Source organism: Aedes aegypti, unplaced genomic scaffold (assembly GCF_002204515.2).
Source record: "Aedes aegypti strain LVP_AGWG unplaced genomic scaffold, AaegL5.0 Primary Assembly AGWG_AaegL5_hic_scaff_1747_PBJ_arrow, whole genome shotgun sequence".
NCBI lineage: Eukaryota > Metazoa > Arthropoda > Insecta > Diptera > Culicidae > Aedes > Aedes aegypti.
Genome location: NW_018735209.1, coordinates 2852 through 30707, shown reverse-complemented (window position 1 = coordinate 30707; position 27856 = coordinate 2852). Strand labels below are relative to the sequence as shown.

The 27856-nt window shown below is 39.0% G+C and overlaps 1 protein-coding gene across 1 annotated transcript; it reads left to right on the top strand.

The window, feature by feature from the left end:
* On the top strand, nt 1–27856 carry LOC110680671. The gene is given in 4 exon segments (XM_021856462.1): nt 1–396; nt 27300–27366; nt 27369–27432; nt 27492–27856. Coding segments are annotated over 4 exon segments (744 nt in total). The 5' UTR covers nt 1–148.

The following is a 27856-nucleotide window of genomic DNA, read 5'->3' as shown; positions in this document are numbered from 1 at the left end:
ACAAGTGTTCGCTTACTAGACGAAGCGTTAGAGTTAAGTGTGGCCTTGTTGGCCTGATTGCGTGATCATGTGCGATCAGTTCCGATCGCGGTTCGCCACAGAAAGGATGTGTTTTGAAGTTTGGAAAGTACGGTGACACTTTGACGCGATGAGTGCTGTTAGAAGTCGAAGGACCGCAAAGAATAGAGCCACCTGTAGTGCAGCTCGGGTGGAGAAAGTTATGCAAAGTGTGTACGAGGAACTCTTTGGAGATGCGGCGGAATTGACGGCGGGGATGGCGTGTGACACTGCAAGTGATATGGGATTCGGCAGGGATTCACAAATGGAAGACACGGCAGACGGTGGATATCATCAACGATCACAGGCTAATGCAAGGGAGCGCTTCCGGACGCATAGGTATGTGGATGTTCAAGTTACATGCGCTATCAATTATTGCTGAAATCGACACTGATTATTCATTAGGTTTTATCTGCATTCATCGATTGTTCTTCATCATTGCTCTATTTGAATTATCGCAGAAAATTGATTCACTTTCCGTAACATGTTTTCGTGTTATAGGATGCCATCAAGTAGGCTGTTGACAAATACTATGGTTTATCCCGTACACAATTACAGTTCCGTTCACTCTCGTTTTTCCGACTTTCCCTGTGAATAACCTTTGGAATTTTATACACACAAACACGTCGGAACCCGTGACAATCATAACGGAGAAAGAATCATTCAGATCCACTGATCCGTTCGTAAGTGATTTCGTGACATACAAACACCATTTTTTTATTTATTTATATCGAGAAGATAGAAGATAGATAGATAGATAGATAGATAGATAGATAGATAGATAGAAGATTTCTTCAATTTGACGAATCTATTAGTAGAAAAAAAAACGATGGAGAAAAATCGATCATGTCAGTTGAGCCCCTAAGGAACAGTGTTAAAATGTAAAGTTTATATCTCGACCATGTATCATCGGTTTTATGTAACTTGCGCTTCTTCTAACGGAATTCGGAAACGAAAAACTATATATCATTACCTCTATTTTATCTAGGCCTGGAAAATAAAATGTTTATAATTTTCTTAGAAGCTTTGATTCATGCTTGGAAGGGCATTTCGTCTTTGATACCACAGTTATGAATCGAAGATGAGGCTTTCACTAACACTCCATTAAGGCCGGAACAAATTTGAAATTTTACTTTTGTCACCTCCCTCCCCTTCAAATTTTTCAAAAAGTCGGAGGGGGGGAAACGAATAAAATGGTTTATTTTCAGTATTGGTTTTCACTATTTTTCGGTTTTTTGCTAGTTTTATATTTCGTCCTTACGATATTACAAGAGATAACAGATGTTATTGGTTTATATGTTCTAAATCTGTTAATATCAATAGGTTTGAGATTTTTCTTGAATGTTTTTCTTCTAGAACAATTTTTACGCCTTCCTTAGCCGTGTGGTTAGAGTCCGCGGCTACTAAGCAAAGCAATGCTGAAGGTGTCTGGTTTCGATTCCTGGTTGGCCCGGGATCTTTTCGTAATGGAAATTTCCTTGACTTCCCTGGGCATAGAGTATCTCGTACCTGCCATACGAATGCGAAAATGGCAAGTTTATGCCATTTTTAATGTAACAGCGTAGCGTTAGAGAATAGAATATTATAGTGATTTCCATGAATTATCATTTCTATAAACCTTCAAAAAACATCTTGTCAATTCAATACAGCAATTATTTCTTAAAATTTATTTTGATACCGTATTCCAGGATAACATTCATCATTTTTTTCATATATTTCTTAAAAACTTTTCTTTTGAATATGCAAATGTTAAAAGTTTTATATTTTTAAAAATTATTGCGTGGTTATACCTGCTGCCTTTTTTTCAATTTTCACAAGCTTGCTAAGCTTCTTGATATACTTTGCGAAAAACAAGAAGAAATTAGTGTGTAGTCTACAGTGCCAGGGAGGAGGGAATACGCTGCCGTTCTACACATATTTGTCCCGCGGTCCATAACGTTTCCATAGAACATGGGACAACCATTGGCGTAGCTAGGATTTTTTTCTGGAGGGGGCCTAGGGGGTCCTAGCATATACTTATTTTACAGATGTAATGTCGGTCGTAATAATCAAGATCACAAATTTCGTAGTTTTAATAGATTTGTATTAATTTTATTTATTTGTTATTTCGTCTAATTGTGCAGCACATCAGTGATATTTGTAAATTTAAATTTACAAATTCATCCTTTTTGAAATCCAGTCCAAAAATCTTTCAATAATTCTTGCAAAAAATCACAAGGAATGACCGAATCACACGATTAAACCATGTGCTTCGAAGAGATTCCTCTTGGAATACCCATGGGAAATTTCGTACTTTTCAAGAACTCCTCTACCAGTTTTCAGAATATCATTCCTAGACTTTCTGATCTCACTAGAAAACTTCTCGAAGAATCTCTGTCGAAATGTTTAAAAATATCTTGAAGAATTCCGTCAGATATTGCATTATAAATTCTTGTAATCATTTCTCCTGGAGTACTTGTTACACATAAATTCCAATTGTTAGTTTAAAGTATCTTCCAGTTATTGGTTTATAATTCGTTTAGGATATTCAGGAATTACTGAGGATTTCTCCAAATAATAAAACAAAAATAAATTAAATGTTTTATGAAAAATGTCTTCAAGACCACCAAGCAAGGATTCATCCCACGAATACTTCAGAAAGTTTATCAACAGTTTGCTTTCAAAGTTGTTGCTAAAGTTTCTCTATAGGATTGTTTGAAAAAAATCACAGCAAAAAATACCCAGACTTCCCGAAAAAAAATCTTCCAGGTGTTACTCTAAGGATTCCTCGTAGTATTCCATACAAATTTCATGAGCAATCAAAAAATTCAATTGGAAAATGTTATTCATGGTTTCTCTGAACAGTTCTCCGTAGGTCTGCATTTTTTCACAGATAATTATTTTTAAGATTTCTCTAAAATCAAGCAGCAACATCCCGCATTCCTTTCAAACTCTCTTGATTTTTTCATTTTTTTTTTCAAAATGTCGGACAAAGAAATGTTTGAAGAATTCTAATCTACTTATTAATTTCCTGACGGAATACATTTAACTGTTCTTCCAAAAATATTCCACGAAAATACTCAAAGATTTCCAGAGTAATTTGTTCAGGGATATCTTAGAGAATTATATTATTGTTTCCCTAAAATTGTCCCCAAAACAGATATTCAGCTAAGAATTTTTACAGAGATTTTTTTCTTCAAAACTGCACTAAAGATTCTTTTGGAATTTTATGATGAATTTTATTTTTCAGATTAACTAACATTTTGCAATTTTTCTGGAATATTTCTAAAAAAAATCTCCAGAAGTTCCATCAAGTATTATTTTTAAATTCTAGAAATAACTTCATTTTGTTTTTCGAATGGTGATCTCAGAATTTTTCCATAAATAAAAATATATAAAAATATCCTTATATATTATCCACTCTCTATTTTTTTTGGTTTCAAAAAATTACTCCATGAATTTTTCAATATTTTTAGGGATTGCTTAACAGACTCCTCCACGAATCACTCCATATCAGATTTATAGAGAAACACATATCAAAAAAGATTTGCAAGAACTTTGGTGGTATTTTTTTATAATTGCAGCTTAAATATAATTCAGAAAAAAATACTATCGTGAGTCGTAAAATTCATGAATTGAACCATAGAATTTCTGAACCTTGTTGACAATGTACCGCACAGAAAAGCTTGAGTGGTCCTTGTAGGATTAACTACAAAAAAAAACTTGTTCTTTTTCCTCGTCTATTTTTTAATAAAGAAAAATTGATGTTAAAACTCCAAAGTTTCATGATACTATATGGTGAATATATTGATGTAGAAAGAATCCATTTTTCCTACCTTAAGAAATTCCAAACAAACTTTTTTGAAGGGTCTATTATCGATTATTTTGTAATACAGTAGAAGTTTAACGCGAAAATATTGCCGGTATTTGTTAAAAATATTACCAAATATATATTGTCCATTATTTTGAAAATTTGTTGAGGAATTTCTGATGGACTTTCAGAAATCAGGAGCTATACGTTTAAATAATCTGTAATTTTTCAAACTTCTATAATTTACCTTTTTTAAGATTTTCATCAGCATCTACTTTAGAAATTACCGTAATCCGGGGATAACATTGATCATTTTTCTGAATGTTTCTTCAATATTTCGTTTGAAAATGTAAATGTTACAGGTTTCATATTTTTAAAACTAGTACTGCCACTAATAGCTCGAGACTATACACTGTATTTTGTTTATTGAAAGATTTAAGCATGTTGAAAAAAATGTTTTAAGCGATTTTTTTATATAGTTGATATGGGGTAACATTGATCACCTATATAAACAACGTTCGGTAATACTGAAAATGTCGTTACTTACTTAAATCATGGCCCCTGAATCCGAATATGAAGGCTAAATGCTTACAAGTCATTTACTTTTTGAGTTTTTTTAAAATTAAAAACACTTCGAACCACGGAATACGCCCAAAAGTAGGCAATTTCCTAGGCGAAATTTACATTCTTAACAGTAATTCGGTAATGTTGCCTAATTGAGCATACTTATAAAAGTTTTGACAACGGAATCGTTTTCGGCGATTTCATTTTTAGTAAGAATAGCATTTTCCTTGCTTATATCGTTTTCAGAACTTATGTGAGACATGAATCATTGGTACCGTAAAACGGGGTAACTTTGATAATGCGGGTAACTTTGATAATGCAAGACCCACAACATATTAAACGAAATAACGAAGTTTCTGTTAATCAGTTAAGCAAAATTAATGCAAAAGAAAAGAGTGTTAGTATGACACTTCATGTCAAAGCTATTTTCATTGGAATCAAGTGCTCTTGTGGATTTATATGCAAATATTTAAAAATTTATAAGATTTTGACATTTTTGCAACGGATACAAACAATCTGTTCTACGATCACTGTTTGATGAAGTTTTGGGGTATTCCTTAGCTTTCCGATTGAAAGGGATGCGTGTGGTCGGTACTATGGTCAATTTATTACTTAAAATATAATTTACATTGGATCGATCATATGCTCTTTAATGAGCCTCTAAAAGAGATGAGTGTAGCTACTGTGTATTACATATTGTGAGAATGAGTGGAATGATTTGGAGTGTGTGTGGTATGATTGAGTGATTGAGGAGCATAGCTGTGTTACGCCACACTGCTCCCCCCTTTACCAAAACCTACGGGGAATCTTAACATGACGTCCTGATTTGGTTCTGTATGATACTGGTTCATCTTGCTTAGAGCTCGGCTAGATGGAGACGCTGGGTCAATGGTAGTTGCTGCTGGCTGTATTGGTTGCTGTTCGGTGGTTGAGATGTGTGCTGCCTTGAGGCGATCGACGGAGATAGCCTGCTTTTTACCCTTGATCTCAATGATGAACACTTTCTTTTTCCGTCGTAGTACCTTGTAGGGTCCATCGTATGGTGGTGTAAGTGGCGGCTTGATAGCGCCAACTCTGACGAAAACGTGCGAGCAGGCAGCTAACTCTTTCTGGATGTACGGTTGGTGCTTGGAGTGGTTGCTCATGGGTGTCGGCCGAAGTTTAGCCATGGTCAACTTGAGATCCATAACCACTTTTGGTGTTAGTGGTTTAGTGGGAACTTCGGAAAAAAATTCTCCAGGCAAACGAAGTGTTGTCCCGTATGTAGCCTCTGCAGATGATGCCTGCAGTTCCTCTCTCAGAGAGGATCTCATACCAAGAAGCACGATTTGGCAGCGATTCTGTCCACTTGGTGTTGGAGTGACACATGATCGCGGCCTTTAACTGTCGGTGCGTTCTCTCTATTTGCCCGTTGGCTTGAGGGTGATAGGGCGTCGTCTTCAGGTGAGTGATGCCCAATACTCTTGTAAGTTCGCGAAATAGGCCGGACTCAAATTGCCGACCAAGATCGGTAGTGACTCGGATGGGTACTCCGAATCGTGCGACCCACCCACTAATGAAGGCTCGAGCTACGGTGACTGCAGTCATATTGGGAATAGGGAGAACCTCTGGCCAACGAGAGAATTTGTCTATTAGTGTTAAGCAGTATACGAACCCGTCAGATGGTGGTAAGGGTCCGATCAAATCCATGTGTACATGAGCGAATCTCTCGATCGGGGTGTTGATCTGCAGTATAGGTGATCTGTTGTGTCTGTGTACCTTCGATTTTGGCACGGGATGCAATGTGTGACGAATTGCTTGCAATCCCGCCTGAGGGACGGCCAGACGAAACGATCAGCAACTAGACGAACTGTTGCTCGGACTCCAGGGTGTGAGATGTTGTGTAGGCTTGAGATGATCGAGGCACGAAATTCTTTCGGGACAAAAGGTCTGATGGCTGCTGTTGAGATATCACAGTACATGGGTAAGGATGACAAAGGTGATTTGAGTGCCTTGAGTATTAATCCGCTGCCTTGTGGTGGTGATTTCAAATACTGCTGTAACTCGGGATCGTCGTTTTGCTGTGCAGCCATGCAGGTCGAAATCGATAGTGGTGGTGATTGAGCTGATTCGGGCTTAACATATCAGCAACCTTATTCGCTTCGCCGGGAACGTGGCGAATATCGGTCGTAAACTCCGCTGATGAAACTGAGATGCCGTTGCTGTGTTGGTGTTGCTCGGTTGAGCGTTGCTGGAAAGCAGTAACGAGAGGCTTGTGGTCTGTATAGATACAGAATTCCCTGGCGGTTATCAGATCTTTGAAGTATTTGACTGCTTCATACATAGCCAAAAGTTCGCGGTCGTACGTACTGGCTTTTTGTTTGACATCGCTTAGTTTGCGTGAGAAAAATGCAGTGGTTGTAGGCCGCTTTCATCGAGTGGTGGAGAACGGCGCCTATTGCAGTTCCAGAGGCATCCACTTCGAGAGCTAGTTTTGCTTCGGGAGATGGATGTGCCAGAAGAGCTGCATGTGCAAGATCGTTTTTGCATTGTTCGAAGGCTTGATTGGTGGATTCGTCCCATTCTAACGGTGTTCGGTCATTTTTCACATTCCCATGGATCATATTTTGCAGGATTCGCTGGTGTTCTGCGGCATGCTGGATGAATCTCCTGTAGAAGTTTGATGGTGCCTAGGAAACGTTTCATCGTATGCCGTCGGCGGTTATCAGGTGGCCCACAAATTCCACGCTCGGTAATCCGATCTGGCACTTGCTGGGATTGATTACCAGGCCGTTTTCACGTAACCGTTGGAAAACTCTACGAAGGTGTTGTTTGTGTTCTTCTTCGTCCTTCGAGGCAATAATGAAGTCGTCCACATATGGGAAGACGAAGTCAAGGTCGCCTAGGATCTCGTGAAGGTTGTCTCTGCAAGGTTTGGCCGCATTACGCAGGCCGAAGGTCATGAATTTGAATTCAAAAAGGCCAAACGGGGTTGTAATCGCTGTTTTGGGGATGTCCTCCGGCGCGACAGGGATCTGATGGTAAGCGCGTTGCAGGTCGATACACGAAAAATCTTCTTACCGTGTAGGACCGTAGAAAAAATCCTGAATGTGCGGAATAGGGTAACGATCGGGAACAGTAATAGCATTCAGTGGCCCGATAATCTCCGCAGGGTCTCCACTTCCCGTTGCTTTTTCGCACCATGTGCAATGGGCTGGCCCAGCAGCTTTTGGAGGGCTGGCAAATCCCTTGCTCCATCAGGAATTTGAATTCGGCTTTGGCTTCGTTCAATTTGTCCATCGGAAGTCTTCGGGAACGGCAAAAAAACTGGCGGACCTGTAGTGATGATGTGGTGGAGAGTTTTCGTTTGGGTTGGTTGATGACGCATGTTCAACACAGTTATATCCTGAAATTCCTTCAATATTGCGGCAAAGGGATTGTTCACGTTGGAAAGTGGAGATGCGAATTGATTCGGAATCTGCTTTGATGGTGTTGATACACAAGCGCGTGGTGTTATCCACTAAGTTTGCCGTTTCGCAGATCCACAAGCAAAATCATTAGTGTTTGAGAAAGTCTGCACCTATTATTGGCGACTTCACATCGGCCGATCGTGAAAATCCACTCGAAGGACGACGGAGGCCAATGTTAATGGTGAGGCGTTTTAGTTCCATAGGTTGGGATCGGGCTTCCATTTGCAGCAAAGAGCTGTCTCGATTTAACAGGGTGGGAACTTTTTCCTAGGCGAGGAGGAATCACGGAAATGTCCGCCACCGGTGTCGACGAAGGAAGGACTGGGTCGATTTTTGGTCGTGAACGTGGATGCGACGTATGTGCGAGGGGTGGTTCAGATCAAAGCTGGGTTCTTCGGGATAGATGATTCAAACAGGGGTTTGGCTTTTTCCGTGCAATCAGGGGGATCGCACGCATTTTAATTTTTTTCTTGGCGAAACGTACACAGGGATTTTTCCGTCATAAAAAATGCAGGCAACATTTGGGTTATCGCCTTTTTGTTCTCACACTTTCTTGGCTTGGGCGCAATGACGATAGTGGAACCAACAAATCCATCGTTGATTCTTCGGCTGCGATGGCGTCGATGATCTATGGCGTCCAGAGGATCGGTCTGTGTGAGCGATTTCGGTTTCGCTGACGATGTTGGAAGTTTCCAGAAAGGACTTGTTCCAAGCGTTGGGATAATGCTTCGATGCGCTGCTCCAGGTCGGCAGCGCTGGCGGGGTAGTAGATGACTGGACTGCCGAAATTTCATTCCTCGGGGCTTCCATGATTTTGTCGGCAACCTTCGCTTGTTCGTCCAGGGTGGCGGTTGGCATGGCGGCGATGATAGAACGCACTGTTGTAGGCAAAGCACGTAACCACAATTCATCAGCACGCTATCAGTGCATCCTTTCCCGCCAAGTCGACCGCATTTCGGACAAAAGGATGCTGGGCTTTTTGATCACCGGGTGTTGATTCCAGATAGCAAGCTGGTTAACCCTTTGTGCTTCCGATGGTTGGAAGTGAGCGATCACCGCGGCTTTTGATGTTTCATAGCGATCGTTGGTTGTTGGCGTCATTACACTGCGCTATTGTGCTATACACAAACTTGGCGCGCGGACCGGAGTGCAACATGATGGCGTTGATTTTTGTTTGTCCACTTTCACTGGTTGACGCTGAAGGCGCTTCTAAGCACATGAACCAGGTGTCGATGTCATCGCGTCGAATTCCGGATATCCATTTTTGCGATTATAGTGGGTTCACTCACTTTGTCGCGATCGACGACGAACCGGGAAGGCTTTGTTTATTCGTCTTCAGAATTGTCGACGACGGCAAAAAGTTCACACACTAGTGGATTTTGGTTCACAAAAGTGGCTCTGAATTTTCGCAAACGCGGCGGATTTTACGAACTTTCTGCTACGGGCAGAAGAAACTCGCGACTTTATGGTACCGATCACGTCGGGTCACCAAAATTTGGGGTATTCCTTAGCTTTCCGATTGAAGGGATGCGTGTGGTCGTTACTATGGTCAATTTATTACTTAAAATATAATTTACATTGGATCGATCATATGCTCTTTAATGAGCCTCTAAAAGAGATGAGTGTAGCTACTGTGTATTACAATTGTGAGAATGAGTGGAATGATTTGGAGTGTGTGTGGTATGATTGAGTGATTGAGGAGCATAGCTGTGTTACGCCAAAAGTCATAATAAGGTTGTCACTTATTCTTGACAGCCAAGTTATAGTAGAACATGAATTCGGTCTCAAATCTCTTAGCGAAAAGCATTTTTACAAACTGGGACCATTTTGTAATCTAAGTCAGAAATTTCCATATAGCGTTAAACGCCTAGAAGTATGCAACACCCTATAAATGTTCCGAAATTCATTCAATTTTGTTCGATTTTCAAAGTTACCCCAAAACAGAAAACCGACTTTCGATTATATAAAAATAATACATCCCATTCAGAATAAATCTTTTGGCAATCTATCAAGAGCAATCGATAGCTAGGGTGTCAGTACTTGTTTTAAAAATATAAATTGTAATTCTTTGACACAGAATGCATAATATTGAAGTTTTTCTCCGAAAAAACTATCAAAGTTACCCCGTTTTACGGTAGTGTCATCCTTAACAATTAATATCATTATTTCGAAAAGTTGACAAATTTACGCATAAGGTAATCGCAATTTTCACAAAAAATATTAACGTTTATTAGCTTATGAATATAAGAAAGAGAAGCACCATTCATGATTTGGAAATGTTTCATCAATAAATGATAATACGAACTTTTTGATGAGGTAAGTCATTCCGATCAATGTTACCCCGCTGATCAATGATACCCCGGATTACGGGTACCCTCGAAATTTATCCTTCCTTGACTTCTGGATTTCTAGAATTCTATCAGAAAGCGTCTAGAAATTCCGCCCTCATATCGCACAAAATATTCAAAACAGAATATCGATTCTGATAATAATTGGTAAAAATTATTTCTAAAGAAGTGTGTAAAGGAAGATCAATACAAATTTCTTTATGAATATCTTAATAAATCCTTTCCCCCTTCCCAATTATTTGCTATATGTTTCTTAACAGCTTCGTTTACACATGTGTTAATTTAGAAATTTTTGGAAGCAAAAGTTTTCCTGAGGTTTTTTTTAACAAATTTCCTTGGAGATTCGAAGGAAGAGACATTTCCAAAACAAATTCTTTTCCAATTTCATGAATAAACCGGGGTTTTGATGCAAAATTTCTAGGAAAAAAAAACATAGAAAGACATTTGACGCAATTTGTTTGTATTTTGGAAACGTTTCTAAAGCATTTTTAAATGAACTTCGCGGAAAGAATTTGTAATAACATTTTTAGGAAAAATATTGAAAAAATCAACTTGCTAATAAAAAAGGGACAAAGAATGAATGGATTGTCACCAGGAGGAAATCGCTTTGAAAGTAATGAACAAGTCCCGCAAAATTATTTGATTAACTTCCAAGAGATTTGCGAAAAATTCTCAAGCCATCCTTCTCAAATTCCTATAAAAAATATCGATTTTTTTTTTTTCGAAAAATTTCACCTCAACCTCTGTTGGAAATTAATCAAATAATTTATGATATAATAAGTTTGTTGAAAAATATAGTTTAAGCAATAAATTTATTCATGCAAAAAATGTTAAAAATATCAAAACAAAAATCAAAAGAAATTATTGTTGAGATAAATCGATCATAGTCGATTTGGTTACATTTTTTCAGCCATTCATGCCATGCCGATATTCCTTGAAACTTAAGCATTATTTTTCGACAAAAATTCACGCTAGGGGTAACGGTCGTATTTTGGACCCCCTAAGGCAGTGATTTTAGTTTTTTGTTCCAATTAATAAATTGCACAGCGTAACCAAGTCACAGAACATGCCAAAATGTAGCGAAAAGCTTTTTCTACGAGATAACAATTCCCATACAGTCATGTACAGTATGGCCCATAAAAAAATGCGAAAATTGTTTGAACGTGAATATAGCATCCACAAGCGTTATTTTCATTGTTTTTGATACTGAATGTAATTTCTGGCCAATGTAGTATATTCTGACACAGCTTCGCTATCCAGGACAATTTTTGTCATATTTTTCTTACTGTCCTAAATAATGTTATAAAGCAAATAAGTTCAAAGGTTTTGTCCGCCCAAAGCTAGAAACAGCGTCTGACTGTCGTATACTCTGGTGATAAACTTTCCACCATCAAAAATCACACTTTATTGTTGAAAATTTTAGTTTGTTTGGTATCAGAAGATGGAGGAGTTCTTAGACAACGTGTTTTTCATGATCACAATAAAATATTTTGCCAGGGTCATAGTTTTGAGGGCATTTGCGTCTTATAGGTTTGATATGTCTTTATTTTTGTTAAGGTTGAATAAAAAATAAATACAGAGGCCTATAATAGATTTTTGAGGATGAAATTTGTTCCATCGGTTAGATACAACTTATATCAATACTAGCTCATAGGTTTTGAGCAAAACGGAGCCGCTTATCACACTTATATGAAGGTTCAATCAAAGCTCTGCAAAATGAGCCGTTTTTTCGAAAATATGTTTGTCTCCAATTACCCAGGTATGAACCAATTCTGTCATTTAATATGGGCGTATGCTGGAGACAAGGCCTGGGAAGAATCCCACGCCATCGTTGATGTTTTAGAAGCTTTCATCACACAGATATTGAACTCGACGTCCGCATGATAAAATTTGAAGGTATGCTTCCAATTCCTCTCTGGTAAGGTGAAAGTAACAGATAAAAATCATATCCAAAGCGAAAAACTGAGTCTAAATGGATCAAACAATACAAGTAATGAATAATATTTATGTTTCATTCACATTTTCTATGTAAAAACTACCATAAAACATGATATGACCATTTTCGCATTTTTTTATGGGCCATACTGTAGGATCCGAAAAACGTCGAAAATAATTGAAAGCACTGTTTGTCATTATTTTGGACACACCAATACATTTTGGACCCTAATCGAATATATTTTGGACCCCCGGCATTTTTCATCGTTTGGTGACAAAGTCCACGACACTGGTTGTATAATATGCTTGCCCATAGTCTAATCAACCAATTGACTATGGAAAACCGAAGAAATTCTACGGTTTTAGTTCAGAAATTTGAGAATAGTTTTTGTTTATATTTGAAAAATTTCTGGCGGCTTCGATTTATGTGTGGTAACGTGTTGTAACGGTTGCATGGATAAACTGATTAAATTAAATTAATTTCAGATAGAATAAACACATTTGCTATGTACAAATGCTTGATGCAAGTGCGGAATTGTCCTATCTTTCCAAATGGCATGCGAATTGAGTTGATCTTTCGACTGGTAAATTTGCAGGAAAATGTCCCAGGGGGGTCCAAAATATATAGGGGTTTAAAATATATTGGTAACCCTATGTGTTGTCTGAAAAATTCCTTTGATAATTTTGTCTATTTTTTTCATTTTCTTTCGGACATTATACAGCTTGAAGCTAATGTTTGGATTTCTTTAGTAATTTCTCATATCGAAAATCATTGGTCACCGGACGTCTCAATCAGGATATCCTTGAAAAACATGAGATATCAGAATGCAGTGAATATGTTGCTTTATGCTGAAACAGCATTATTCAGAAAAAAAGAATTTTGGGAAATCAAATTTCCGAAATATTGACGCTATTTTGTACCGCGGTATTTTCTGCAACGGAGATGTCGAACAACAAGAAACTAGTTCTAATAGTAACCAATCCATCGACAACCGGACGGTTAAGCTTTCGGTTGTCGCGCGATTCACCTAGGTCAAAACAGCCACGCTGATGCTGTGTAAGACAAGCGAGGTTTTCTCACTATAGTACAACATGAAATAACGTAATTACTGAAAAGAGATTTTTGTGAATAAAAAGAGTCATCTAGATTTTGGAAGGGACGAATGACCTTTGCGTTAAAGTCCCTCCCAAACAACTAGAACAACAGAAGATTTTGCTTCATGTTATTTTTTTTATTATCATCAAAAATTCTGGGGGGGCCTGGATGACTCTGGAGGGGGCCAGGCCCCCTGGCCCCCTGTTCCTACGCCAATGGGGACAACGCCTACTTGTACCATGTTCTATGGAAACGTTATGGACCGCGGGACAGAAGGGCAGTACGGTGCTGTGCAGCGTCACTGCGATTATAAATCATATTTTGTTCTGAAAATTACCCTTAGGTAATAACTTTGGGGTGACAGTACTGCCCATAACTGCATAACAGTCACATTCGACATTTTTGACAAATTGGAGTTAACACCATGGAGAGTCATCAAATGATAAATACTTTCGATCAACTTATTGAAATCTGTGAGATTGTTTTAGAAAATTCGAAAAAAATACCAAGTTGTTTTGTCACATTGGTAATTATAATCGCATAACAGTCACATTGAGATTATAAATGAGCCTCGTAATGTAATAGCAATGAAATTTATAGCAGAATTATTTTCTGACTATTCACCTAGTATGTGATATGAGTTGTACAAAATATTAGCCTCAAATAAGCACTTTTGAGTTCCCGGTAATTTTTTTAAATTTTAGTTTCCTCCCATACTGCCATAAAATGCACACTTGGTATTCAATTTACTCAATGCCTACTTTTGTCGAATGTTACAAATATGCAGTTATGGGCAGAGTAGTGACGTAGTAGTTGTGGTTTAATAGAAACACCCTACAGTATAATGGTCGGCTTACAAAATGGCAGTTGTAATGACCAACTTGGTCAATTAGTAATCAGAGTCACTTTTTTTCAGAAAAATTGTCACTTAAGCCACTGATGATGATCTGATGATGAAGAAATTTCAACTGTGTTAGCTTTTCAAATACAAACAGCAAGAAATAGATATTTGGTATTATAAAGACAACTGTGATTTAGAAATCAAAGTGTCAAGATTATTGACTCGAGAAAAATAGAGACTATCAGCTTACTATGTGGAAGAATTCAGATGAATATTCCGTAACCATTCCCAATGAAAATTGTAAAAATTTTCTGGGAAAAGATTTGTATAAGATTCTGGCAAAACTTGGAAAGCGACTTTGGAATGAATATTTAGTCCGAAATATTTTAATACACTTTGACGAAAACCAGGACCAATATCTGACAGATCTGCTGAATAAATTATTAGTGGACTTGCTGCACTAATCTACGGCTATAGAAGGAATCCTAAACCTGCCTTATGAAAGAACATTATCCAAAGTCCTCCGGAAGATAAGCATTAGGAGTAACACCAACCAAGTTCAAAGTGTTTACAGAAATTCATCCAGGAGCTTGTACTAGTTTTGATAGAAATCATTTCAGGAATTGCATTAGAAATTCGAACAAATAAACTATACTTTTTTCCAATGACTAACCCTTGACACTGCTTTTTTACACGACGTTGGTTAACTATTTCCAAACAAAAAAAAACTTTTTAATAATGTTCGCTGAACTTTTCTAAACATCGTATGTCACAATAAGATATTCTCTCCCATCTCTCTTTTTTCGATTACAACAGTGCAATTCTTTTGGGAGGTTTTTCACAATCGATCAAAAAACAATGTCCTTGGCTATTGTTTCATACAAAAATGTAACAGAAGAGGTTTATATGGCTCTGTTATTGATTGAAGAGAAAGTAAACAAAGAGAGCTTCTCGATATTAGATAGGTCCTTTCAAAAAGTTACGTGAGAATGAATGCTTGAACATTGTTTAACGATAATAAATCATCAATAGTTATATCAGTGGCTATTCCCCGTCAAATCCACCTGTTCATGAATTTCAAATGTGTGCAAAGTTCGTCATTTTCAGGGTCGTATATATAGTATATAGATAAAACGTGAGGTTAAGAGTCGCCACTGAGCGATCTGATTGTTTTCAATAATTCATTTATTGAAACGTACGTTCATTTGAATTACAAATGTTTTAAGTATACGCATGAAATCATTTTTTAATTCTTTATGCACGACATTCTCATTTGTCAACTATATTCTGGAGTTGTTTATTTAGAAGAATAAGTTCAATTTCACAGAAATTCTGCCACAATTCACATGAATTTTTATCAGAATGTTCTGCAATTCATTCTCGATTTTTGCCACAATTTTGTGTACAACCAACAATTTTCCTTTTGATTTATTTCACAGATTTGTTTAAGAAATGCTTCAAATAATTCGTTTAGTTTGTATCTCTACTTTAAACTCTTCAGTATTTTTTGCCAATTACGCTAAAAAGGAAGGAATTATGCTAATAAAAACTATGATAGTTTGTTTTCCGGAGTTCATGTATGTGATTAGAGTGTCCATCCCGGGACAAAAAAAAACCGGGATTTGAGATATTTCGGGATTTTCCGTTTCCCGGGATATAAAGCATACCAGCCCGAAAATCCCAGGATCCCCGAGATTAATGTAAAATTTGAAGAAAAATCCGTAAATTTCAATGCAAAACAATTGTTTTTCTCAGACAAATATAATTGTGCAATAGAAAAGCATCATAAAGGGAAAGAGAATAAATGGGTAATTATTTTTATGAACAGGCTGGATTACGAAGTAAGTAAAACATATTTTAATTAGTCTAGTTACAAGGTTTAAAACCTCTATGTTAAAAAAAATGTTTGATTGCAAAACTCTTTTACTGCATTTATTCAACAACCTTGCCTTGGGCTGAGGACCCTGAGGTAATTTAAAATTACAGGTAAATTTCCCTAAATTTGTTGTATTAGATTTATATTTAAATTGTTTATTCTGAAAAAAAAATCTCGCTGTTTTAATTTAGTTGTAAAGTTAAAATTATATTTCAATTCCAACAAAAATACTAGTTTTTATTAAAATTTTTAGAAATCCCGCTATTTCCCGGGACAAGCAAAATGACCGGTAAATGGACATTCTATATACGATGATTTACTTTTTATTTTTACTGAAATCTGAAACATAAAATAGTAACCTATATCAAGCTAATGTTCGTCTCATAAAAAAATGATTGGTTGAATGCTCCGATTCATCATCTTTTTGACTATTTATGATAATCAACTCTTATCCTGGACAGATAACTGTTAAGAAATATTTCAATAACTGCAGTTCTCTACATTCTAAATTCACATAAAATGTAGGTTGGTTAATATACACCCTAGAACGTATTTTCATTTCTAGTCATATTTATGACTAATACTTGTAGTTTTGAAGTCACTTTTAGGTCACTTTTTGGTCACCATTATAATAATTTTGGTCACTAAAGTCACTATTATTTTGCTGTCTGACCATTAACAGCCCTGTGAGATGAAATTAAATTATGCCTCTTATTTTCAAGAGAGCAAATTTAAACCAAACATTTGTTTATCCGAAAAACGTGATCGATTGATTCTCGACTAAACACATGCTGCCAAAATGCTGAGAAACTTGAAAGAACCTCCAATCAAATAAAGAAGGACGCCTATACTTACTTACTTATTTGGCTTTACATCAATTATCTTGATAAAGCCTCGCCAACAATATTTCGCCAATTCCCTCGGTTCATGGCCGCTTCTCTCCATCCTCGACTGTGACCCACGCTCTCCAGGTCCTGGTGTACCTGATCAATCCACCTAGCTCGCTGCGCCCCACGCCTTCTTGTTCCGACCGGATTCGTGGCGAACACCATCTTTACAGGGTTGTTGTCCGGCATTCTTGCAACATGCCCTGCCCAGCGTATCCTTCCAGCTTTAGCTACCTTCACGATACTGGGTTCGCCGTAGAGTTGAGCGAGCTCGTGGTTCATCCTTCGCCGCCACACGCCGTTCTCCTGCACGCCGCCGAAGATCGTCCTTAGCACTCGGCGTTCGAAAACCCCAAGAGCTTGCAAGTCCTCCTCGAGCATAGTCCACGCCTCATGCCCATAGAGGACTACCGGTCTTATGAGCGTTTTGTACATCGTGCATTTGGTGCGGGGGTGAATCTTTCTTGACCGCAGTTTCTTCTGGAGCCCATAGTAGGCACGACTTCCGCTGATGATGCGCCTTCGTATTTCCCGACTAACATTGTTGTCAGCCGTCAACAAGGATCCGAGGTAGACGAACTCGTCCACCACCTCGAAGGTATCCCCGTCTATCGTAACACTGCTTCCTAGGCGGGTCCTGTCGCGCTCAGTTCCGCCAACCAGCATGTACTTTGTTTTCGACGCATTCACCATTAGCCCGACTCTTGTTGCTTCGCGTTTCAGGCGGGTGAACAAATCTGCCACCGTTTCAAATTTTCTCCCAATAATATCCATGTCGTCCGCGAAGCAAACAAATTGTCCGGATCTCGTGAAAATCGTGCCTCGAATGTTAAGTCCGGCTCTCCGCATGACACCTTCAAGCGCAATATTGAACAACAGGCACGAAAGTCCGTCGCCCTGTCGTAGTCCCCGCCGAGACTCGAACGAACTGGAGTGTTCGCCCGAGATCTTCACGCAGTTTTGCACACCGTCCATCGTTGCTCTGATCAATCTTGTGAGCTTCCCGGGAAAGCTGTTCTCGTCCATGATTTTCCATAGCTCTATGCGGTCGATACTATCGTATGCCGCCTTGAAATCGATGAACAAATGGTGCGTAGGGACCTGGTACTCACGGCATTTCTGGAGGATTTGCCGCACGGAAAAGATCTGGTCCGTTGTCGAGCGGCCGTCGATGAAACCTGCTTGATAACTTCCCACGAACTCGTTTGCTATAGGTGATAGACGACGGAAGAGAATCTGGGATAGCACTTTATAGGCGGCGTTTAGGATGGTGATTGCACGATAATTTTCACACTCCAGTTTGTCGCCCTTTTTGTAGATAGGGCATATAACGCCTTGCTTCCACTCCTCCGGTAGCTGTTCCGTTTCCCAGATTCTGACTATCAGCCGATGCAGACAAGCGGCCAACCTGTCCGGGCCCATCTTGATGAGTTCGGCTCCGATACCATCCTTGCCAGCGGCTTTGTTGTTCTTGAGCTGTTGAATGGCATCCTTAACTTCCCCCATCGTGGGAGCTGGTTGATTTCCGCTGTCCGCTGTGCTGACGTAGCCATCGCCTTCGCTGTCCTGACCTTCTGTGCCTGTGTTCTCTGCGCCATTCAGGTGTTCATCGTAGTGCTGCTTCCACCTTTCGATCACCTCGCGTCCGTCCGTCAAGATGCTCCCATCCTTATCCCGGCACATCTCAGCTCGCGGCACGAAGCCTTTGCGGGATGTGTTGAGCTTCTGATAGAACTTCCGCGTTTCTTTGAGAACGGTACAGCAACTCCATCTCTTGGCATTCCACCTCTTCCAGGCGGCGCTTTTTGTCCCGGAATAGGCGGGTTTGCTGTTTCCGCTTCAGTCTGTATCGTTCCACGTTTTGCCGCGTACCATGCTGCAGCATTGCAGCCCGCGCTGCATTCTTCTCCTCTAAAACCTCCTGGCACTCCTCGTCGAACCAATCGTTTCTTGAGCTCCGTTCCACATATCCGACAACGCTTTCGGCAGCGTCGTTAATGGCTGCTTTGACTGTCCTCCAGCAGTCCTCAAGAGGGGCCCTATCGAGCTCGCCCTCATCCGGCAACGCTGCCTCAAGATGCTGCGCGTACGCATTGGCGACATCCGGTTGTTTCAGCCGCTCGAGATTGTACCGGGGCGGGCGTCGGTACCGTACATTGTTTGATGACGGATAGTTTTGGGCGCAGTTTCACCATCACCAGGTAGTGGTCGGAGTCAATGTTGGCGCCACGATAGGTTCTGACGTCGGTTATGTCGGAGAAGTGCCGTCCATCGATCAAAACGTGGTCGATTTGCGATTCTGTCTGCTGAGGTGATCTCCAGGTGTACCGATACGGGAGGCTGTGCTGGAAATAGGTGCTACGAATGGCCATGTTCTTGGAGGCGGCAAAATCTATCAGTCGTAGGCCGTTCTCGTTCGTCAGCCGGTGGGCGCTGAACTTTCCAATCGTCGGTCTGAACTCCTCCTCCTGGCCAACCTGAGCGTTCAAATCTCCTATGATGATCTTGACGTCGTGGCTTGGGCAGCGGTCGTACTCGCGTTCGAGCTGCGCGGTAAAATGCGTCCTTGTCATCATCAGTGCTTCCGGAGTGTGGGCTATGCACGTTGATTATGCTGAAGTTAAGAATCGGCCCTTTGATTCTTAACTTGCACATTCGTTCATTGATCGGCCACCACCCGATCACGCGCCTTTGCATATCACCCATCACTATAAAAGCTGTTCCCAGCTCGCGTGTGTTGCCGCAGCTCTGGTAGATGGTATGATTACCTCTAAACGTTCGCACCAATGCTCCTGTCCAGCACACCTCCTGCAGCGCTACGATGTCGAAAACCGCGGGTCTTCAGTACATCGGAGAGTATGCGAGTACTTCCAATGAAGTTGAGAGATTTGCAGTTCCACGTACCGAGTTTCCAATCGCTAGTCCATTTTCGTCGCTGTGGTCTTTGCCGATTGTTCCGGTCCGTATTCTCTCGTTGACGTTCCTGTGCTGATGTGTTTTTACGGTTGGCTGCAGGGCCTGACACCAACCCCCTAGATTTCCGGAGGACCATTCCCCCTAAATGTTCGGAGGGCCATAGTGCGCAGTTTAGCTTAGAGTCCTTCTCTGGCACTCGGACGATGATCAGCCGCCCCTGACATGGGGAACAGACGCTGTTGTGAGCCGCTCCTAACGTGGAGTACAGACGCTCCAGGTTTGCAAAAAGCAAACCCCCCCTTCCCTGTCAGCATACGACCAAAGTTCCCACCGGGGGTTGGTTACCCGATCTTCCCCAAGGTTACTCGTACCCCGGCCAGTACCACGAGGAGGTAGGGATAGGAGTTGCTGGGCAAGAGGCTAAGGACCGCACAAAGGGGTCTATTTTATTCCTGCAGGTACGCGAGGTACCAATGGTACGCCATGCCCAGCCATTTACCGCGCCAAGGACGCCTATATGATGGCCAATTCCATTCATTGCAATGTACAATGCTATGACAATTATACTGCCGTTATACGCATAATTGTCCCATGTTCTAAAACATGCAATCGAGAAAAACGCGTTTAAAGATTTTAACTCATTTAGGCCTCGTATTGACCAGGTGTGTGGTAAATTAAATTAAAATCTTTACAATAGTATAAAAATAGCGTGTTTATTAAAGTCAAGAGTTTGTGTTACTGGAAAAAAGTAAATTTAGCTACGAAATTCAAAGTGGGACTGTTATGCCTATAAATACGAGGTTTTTTGGTGAATTTCTACGCATAACAGTCCCACTGATAGTAGTGACCAATTATGTGCTAAGCATACTGCTGTAGATGACCGTTTCTTACGTATATATATTGTACCGAATGAAGAGGACGTATAACCTCAAGACTATGTTTATGGCAACCTAATGAAGGCTCAAGTGACATGTGCCAAACGGAGCCACGTGTGGGGAAGTGAAGAAATACGATTTTATAGTATGAGATGGAAAACAAAGTTTTCTGTATGTGTGATAATGAGACAATGTATGAGTTAGTGATAGAAAGAGTGGATGAGTAAGTTAGAGAGTTTATAAGATGTAATAAATTCCTACATCGACTCTTCCCAGCTACAGGCTTGACAGAAACTCATCTGCGAATTCAAGGTTATTCTGCGGAATTAATATTTGTAATTGTAATTGTAATTGCTCAATCCACACCCCTGGCAGACAATTATCCGCCAATCTAGACACGGGCTGGATGAGGACCTACCAAGCCTCTCCCGTTAACATAGGACATGTTTAGCACACCGGGTTCTTCCACAAGCAGGCGCCGGAATTAAAGCGGTCCCACAAGTTTCAGATACATTAAATAGATATAGTCCCTCTGCCACTAAACCGAATAGCGCCTCCACCTCATCACCAGCACTGCCCATCCCGCACACCAAACAAAATGTCGGAAGTGGCGTGCCGTGTAGCACATCAGATGTTCTACAGAGCACACCACCTCCGACACCATGCTCAACGTACAGCAAAGACAGCGCTAATAAAAGCGGAATGCGCCATTCGATTCAGTACCAGAGGGACTATAAATGTAACGAAGAGGAAATGAAAAGATAGTAGAAATGGTTTGGCTGTTGGATTGCTGGAACGAGAAGAAAGAAATAAAGTTATTACGTTAAAACGTGATTTTTATAGTTTAATAAATGTATCGATAGTTTCTCATCTGTTTCTTTTCCGTATCGTAGTTCCGTCGATTCTATCCACCTCGAGTTTTGTCGACTCCGCTCGGGCAATGAGGACCGTGATGAAATGAAAATTATAAAAATATAAAAATATGAGCATTAGTGTTTATCTATTATTTAATGTGGTTCTCATTTGCTTTCAAATACCTAAGTAACATGTGAACTCTGCCTCTATTAGAAAATTCTAATAAATCATAATTTATTCTCCTCCACTTTCCCTAACACAAAGTATTCCTATTTAATAAGACAAGTGCAAAAGCACAAATAAAAGTGTGAGACCGCATCGAATCATGTTGATGCCCTCAGAGCACTCATTCTTCGATTTGCGAAATATGAGTCCGCTGAAAACACCGACACGACTCGACGCAATTGCGCACCTCTACCGGCACCTCCGCACATGTAAAAACTTCTGCGATAATCCTGTGGTGTGAAAGAAATGCGCAATATTATTTGATTTCAATCCTAACTTCATGACCCGTAGGCTCTACGCGTATGATTGTTCATTATTTAGGCTAAATATACCTGTTTATACCTGTACATCAGAAAAAAAACGAAAAAACGACTACGAATATCTTGCAGCGTAAAGTTTAAGTGATCAAATATTCATCCTCTCTTCGACCCTGCACTATAATAACCTCCTAATATAACGCCGAGCTAAAGATTCTTCTAGCGTTACACAATCTGAACAAGAAACCATTTTCAAATACTTCCCATATTTTATGCGAAGCAAAACAGATTCCACTTCTACGTAATGTAACCCAGCATAAACAGCTGCCCAACTCTCCAGACCAACGCCCTTCAAGATCCAAGGTGCTGCTGCCTTACGTTCAAAACTTCTTTCCTCAAAGTCTGTCTATCAATTCCGAACTCTATTGCATACTACGATATCAATCAGACCCTATTCCTGACAAGACACAGAGTCACAACCCCAATGTGATGGATTTACCCACAACCCTTGTCATAACCCCTCTTACGTTTCGCTATCCTCGGAAGTCACCCATATTGATGCTTGGCAAAAAATATCAGTATTCAATCCACAAATCCCACCACATTACGTTGCTCCGTTTGGCGTCGCCGGTGGATACCTGTTCTGACATTCTTTTCTTTCAAACCCCATTTCAAGCCTGTCCCCCCACTTTATCAATAAGAATGTTGACGAATCACGATAATCTGAAGATCGTGACCAGAACGGAGGTAGGATTTATCACTAGGGACCAACCACCACCAAGGTTATTCTGCGGAATTAATATTTAACTCAAAATTCACGATACAAATCATCACACGATTTGACATTTCTTTGGACTTGGTTTTCAATATCATGATATTTGAAACATCGCAAATTAAGTTTAAGAACCGCCAACATATTTGCCACTTGCGCCGAAGAACCAGTTATCCGTAATAACCCAGTATGTGGTCAGGTATCTGAAACCTCTTGAACTATTCTTCCTTTGACTTGATTTGCAAATTGATCACGTTTGATATGTCGCAAGTCTCAGAACCGCCAATGTAATGGCCACTTTCTCTGGGGAACAGGGTATCCAAAACAACCTGGCATGTTATCACGTCATCCAAGAACCTTTGAGTTACACTTCTTTAGTCTTGATTTGGGAATTTATGAAGTTTAATGTTGCCAGCTAGAACCGACAGTTTAGTGGCCATTTTCCCCAGGAAACCGGGAATTCGGAACAATCCGACATGTGGTTAAGTCATTCAAATACATTTGAACCACATTAAGACTTGATTTGAACCACCTTTGAAATTGATATGTCGCAAGCCAGGTTTCAGAGTCGCCAATATAATGGCCACTTCCACCAGTATACCGGTATACGGAACAACCCAGCATGTGGCCAAGTCATCCAATATCGGTCGAACTATTTTTATTTAGATTTCGTTTGCTAAATCATGAAGTTGGTTTGTCGCAAGCCAGCCACTCGAAATTAAAGTGGTTACTGATTCTTCAAGTGGGAATATTTCAGTACTTCCCGTGATGAATCCAAAATTACGATAAATTTCTAATCGATGACCACGGTTCCAAAAACTAGAAGAATTTTGTGATCGACCCTGAAAATTTAACTGAAATTCATTGAAAAACGGATGAGAAATAATATTTTGATATTGAAAATTTTAATCAAATTTGACGTCAGGCTCGCATGAATGATGAATGCATCCCGATAATTCAAACACATAAAACGGGTTGTGTTCCACATGGGATGTAAAGCCAACATAAGAAGATGTTCAAAACAATGTTCCCAAACACCAGCTAATTCAAAACTGCCTACTGAATATTTTGCTCGAGTTCAGCGCAGCGAATTGTATAGTGTGACAGTTATGCGTAGAAATACAGTAGTGGGACAGTTATGCGTGGAAATTCAACAATGGGACAAATTGACTTGGCTTGCTTTTCATTTAGTTTCCGAACAAAGTTAATTTTTGGTGAGTGTTTTCTAAAACTATACGTAAAAATAAACTGTTTAATGACAAAAAGTCAAAATGCACCAAATGTAACATGGGACAATTATGCGTATGACGGCAGTATAAATGCCAAAAACTTTTCGGAGAAGTAGGCCGTTCGAGGTAACGACATCCGGAGAATCTACATTCGGGGAAGAGTAGCACACCAGCTTTATCTACACTTTGAAATTATTTTCCAATTTTGTGCAATGCAGCTAATGAGCAATTCTCGCTGACACCAGGGCGCCATAGGTACACATAAGGAGTGTATCGAAAAGTAGTCGCAAACGTTCAAAACAGTTTCAAAAATAATGGGTTGAACCTACAAACAATGTTTTGATCAGAAATGCTTTACAATGTATTTAAAAATGATGATGCGGTGATATTGTTTCAAGAAAGTGGCATTTTGCATGATAATTTTGCAAATTACTAACAGACGTCGATGAAAATCTTGCACACCTCTGAAAAAATTGATATGATAATAAATGTGTTAAATTTTAAGAAAAAAATGTTTTTGGTTATGCTAATATATTCTGTGCCACAACTCTCATGACATCGTGTAAACAATATGTTGAGAAAATCATTAACAAGCATTTAAAAGCAAATACAAAAATCGAAAAAAGTCGATTTTTAAGGACCTCGTTTTTTGATTTTTTTCTTTCTACACGTTAATGTTAATATCGAATGATTGTAATGAATAAAAAATTGTTTTTTGATTGGAAAAGTTTCTTTGCATATTTATGAAGTAACGTAAGCAAAAAATGTTACTCTATATAATTACCGCTGTATATGACAGAGCTTCAAAAGTTGATTAAACAAAAGTGACTTTCTAAAACCGACCTTGTTCCAATTATTGAGCTTTTTTAGAGCAATAATTTATTTTTTTTTTTGAATTTCTTTTTACGTGCTGTGTGCAGTAAACATATTTTCCGATAGAATAAGCTTTTCATCCTATTTTGTTTGATATACATTTTGTTCAATACAAATCATCGAATCTCCAGAAGACACTTCAAAAATGTAATTTTGTGCAAGATTTTATTTTCCATGCTTTATAAACCTTTTTGTTTTTATATTAAGACTGCATATCATATATATAAAATCCCAGAGTTGTCTGTCTGTCAGTAACGCTTTGAATGTTTCGCCGAAAAGTTTCATTGAGCACTACAACAGCAATTCTAGAGCATTACAACAGTAAATTTGATTGTCAGAACATTACAATTTCAAATTGTAGAGCATTACAACATGTATATGACAGAATGTTCTAGAATTTTATGGAACACATGTCTTCCTTATTCGTAGATTGTTCTAGAATTTTTCATAATTGTTGTTTTCATTTTTGGGAACTTCTGTTAAAAAAAAGTTGAACAAAGTCAAGTGCAGATATAAGCTTATATATTTCAAAAATTTCATGTTGCGTTGAAAAGCTACACATTGCAAAGCGAAAGAAATCAACAAAAGAGCAGTTTTCCAGAATGTATTGATATTACACACATGATGGGTTGGTTAAAACGCTCGATTTTGCTTGAATCGTTCTAGATTTTGTGTGACTTCGATTAAACGTGTTGTTCGGTGATCAAATCGTAAATAAACCAACTTCAAGCAAATTGTAGTTCGGTCGAACTTGGATTGGGTTGGGATTAAATATGTGATTCAGAAGGGATTTCAACAGTTCCAACCTATAAACACGAGTTGTGACAGGTAGAAAAGCAATATACACATGAATCAGATAATTGTTTGCCAAATCGAGTTTTTATTTTAATTACAGTTAAAATAAAAACATACTAAAAACAAAATTTCATAGTTGCTAGGATGGTCCCCCATAACAGCTTTCCAAAGCATTCCTGTTATATGAGTCGATATTTCCATGCGTCATAACAACTGTGATTTTGAAAGAAAACAATACATATGGAACACTGCAAAAACTATTCAGTAGAATATTCGACAATGTTATTCTCTCTCATTCATAGAATGTTCTGGAATTTTCGAAATGTTTCACAATTGAAGGAACGCTACAACAGCATAAGAGATGTAATTATTCTAGATTAGAACATTACAACAGCATTAAGGCCACGTGCACAATGAAGTAAGGTCAGAGCATAAATTTAGGCGATTTCGCGGTCATTATTATCATGCGTGGCACTGTCGGGTCATGTTAAAAAAAAATAATAACCATTATCCTTTACTTCTAACGTTACACCTCCACTTTGACGAAGTATGTTTCTCAGCTTATTATTTATAGAGCACTTTCACAGTTATCAACAGAGAAATTTATTAATCCATGTTGTCATTTTGCAGTTAAACATTAACATTTTCAATCTTTGGAAGATTTTATACATAGCTTTCCGCAGTAAAATTTTGTTAGAGCGTGGCTAGCCACGCTGGGTAAGCTAGTTATTCAATATTTTTTTAGCTGCTTCAATTTTTGATGACATGATGAAGATTTGCGTGAAAAAAGCTTTCAAAAAGATGAACTATGCTTGAGATATACCGTTTTAAATGTTTGCGACTACTTTCGATACACTCCTTACATGTAAAAAAACAACGAAATTGAAGCTGAGAAGCAGACATTTTTTTGGGCAGGATACCGACAAATCTAGTTTAGAATTCTAAATAAATCCTGCATCCATGCAAATTCTGCTAAAATTTGTAAACGCATCTTACTCAATATTACGAGGCATTTAATCGCAGAAGCTCAAGCGAGTCCGGTTCAAAACAAATCCAAACGAATTATTACAAAATTGTTGGACAAATTGCAGCAAACACAATTGGTTTTCTGATACCTGATTCATGTTAAGAACACATAAAAGTCATTATGATGCTTCCTAATATTAATTTATCAACACTGTGAAATGTATATAAACAAATGTCATGTATTTAACCTGATGAATACTACAGAATATTGAATTATATAACGGTATTTTCGTGATAACGAGTTTGACCCTCAAAAAATCGAAGCGACGTGAATTATGGAATCTTATGTGGATAGTTAAAGAAGGGTAAGTCAAATATTCATAAACAAAAAAAATGTTAATGAGTTCTTGTGGACATGACTTTACAGGAAACATCAACTTGATATTCACACATTCATTGCATTTTAACTAAACTTACACAAACATGTTATATATGATGATAATATTTTTCATCAATTATTATACTGACAAAAAACTGAAAAAAGAATCATCTCCAACTTATTTTAGGGTGTAATAAAAATCAACTAACAATATCAATAACTGTCATCTGAATTTCACATAAAATTCATTTGCAAAATCCAATGGTTTCAAATTACTTTATAACTTAAAAAATGTATATATTTCTAAATTCCAGTGTCAACTCAGCGTTCAACAATCTACGACTGTTGATTCCCACAGAACCTAAGAATCGCAAGCTTTCCCAAAGATCGAAACACTCCGATTGGCAAAAAGCTACATCTCTCATCTGATAGCTGTACTGATAACAGGTGAGTGAAAAAATGCCTTGCTGTTTTGGGAAACTAGACCAATAGTCCACAAATTTCAGGAAACACTCGACAACCATGCCTGATGGCTCAGCCATCGCAGCTGGTCGGAAATGGATTTGGGGACGAACAGGGCGACGGCGAAGGCACAAGCGACAGTAGCCAGTGCAGTCGAGGATCAGGCTCAACTCTGCTGCGACACGTGGAGTTTGGATTGGAAAGCTTTGATTCGATAGGATCTGGCATCAGTTCCGAAGGAACGGGAAGGGCTGCCATTTGTACGTTTTGTGTTTCATTAAAGAAAATAGTACCAGTGGAATTTGTTTTGAACGGTCCGAAATGTCAAACCGCCATTTTGAAAGTCTCTTTTGAGAGCGAAGCTTCGATGATGAAGCAACGCCTTCTTGATTGGAATCTTTTTACCTAG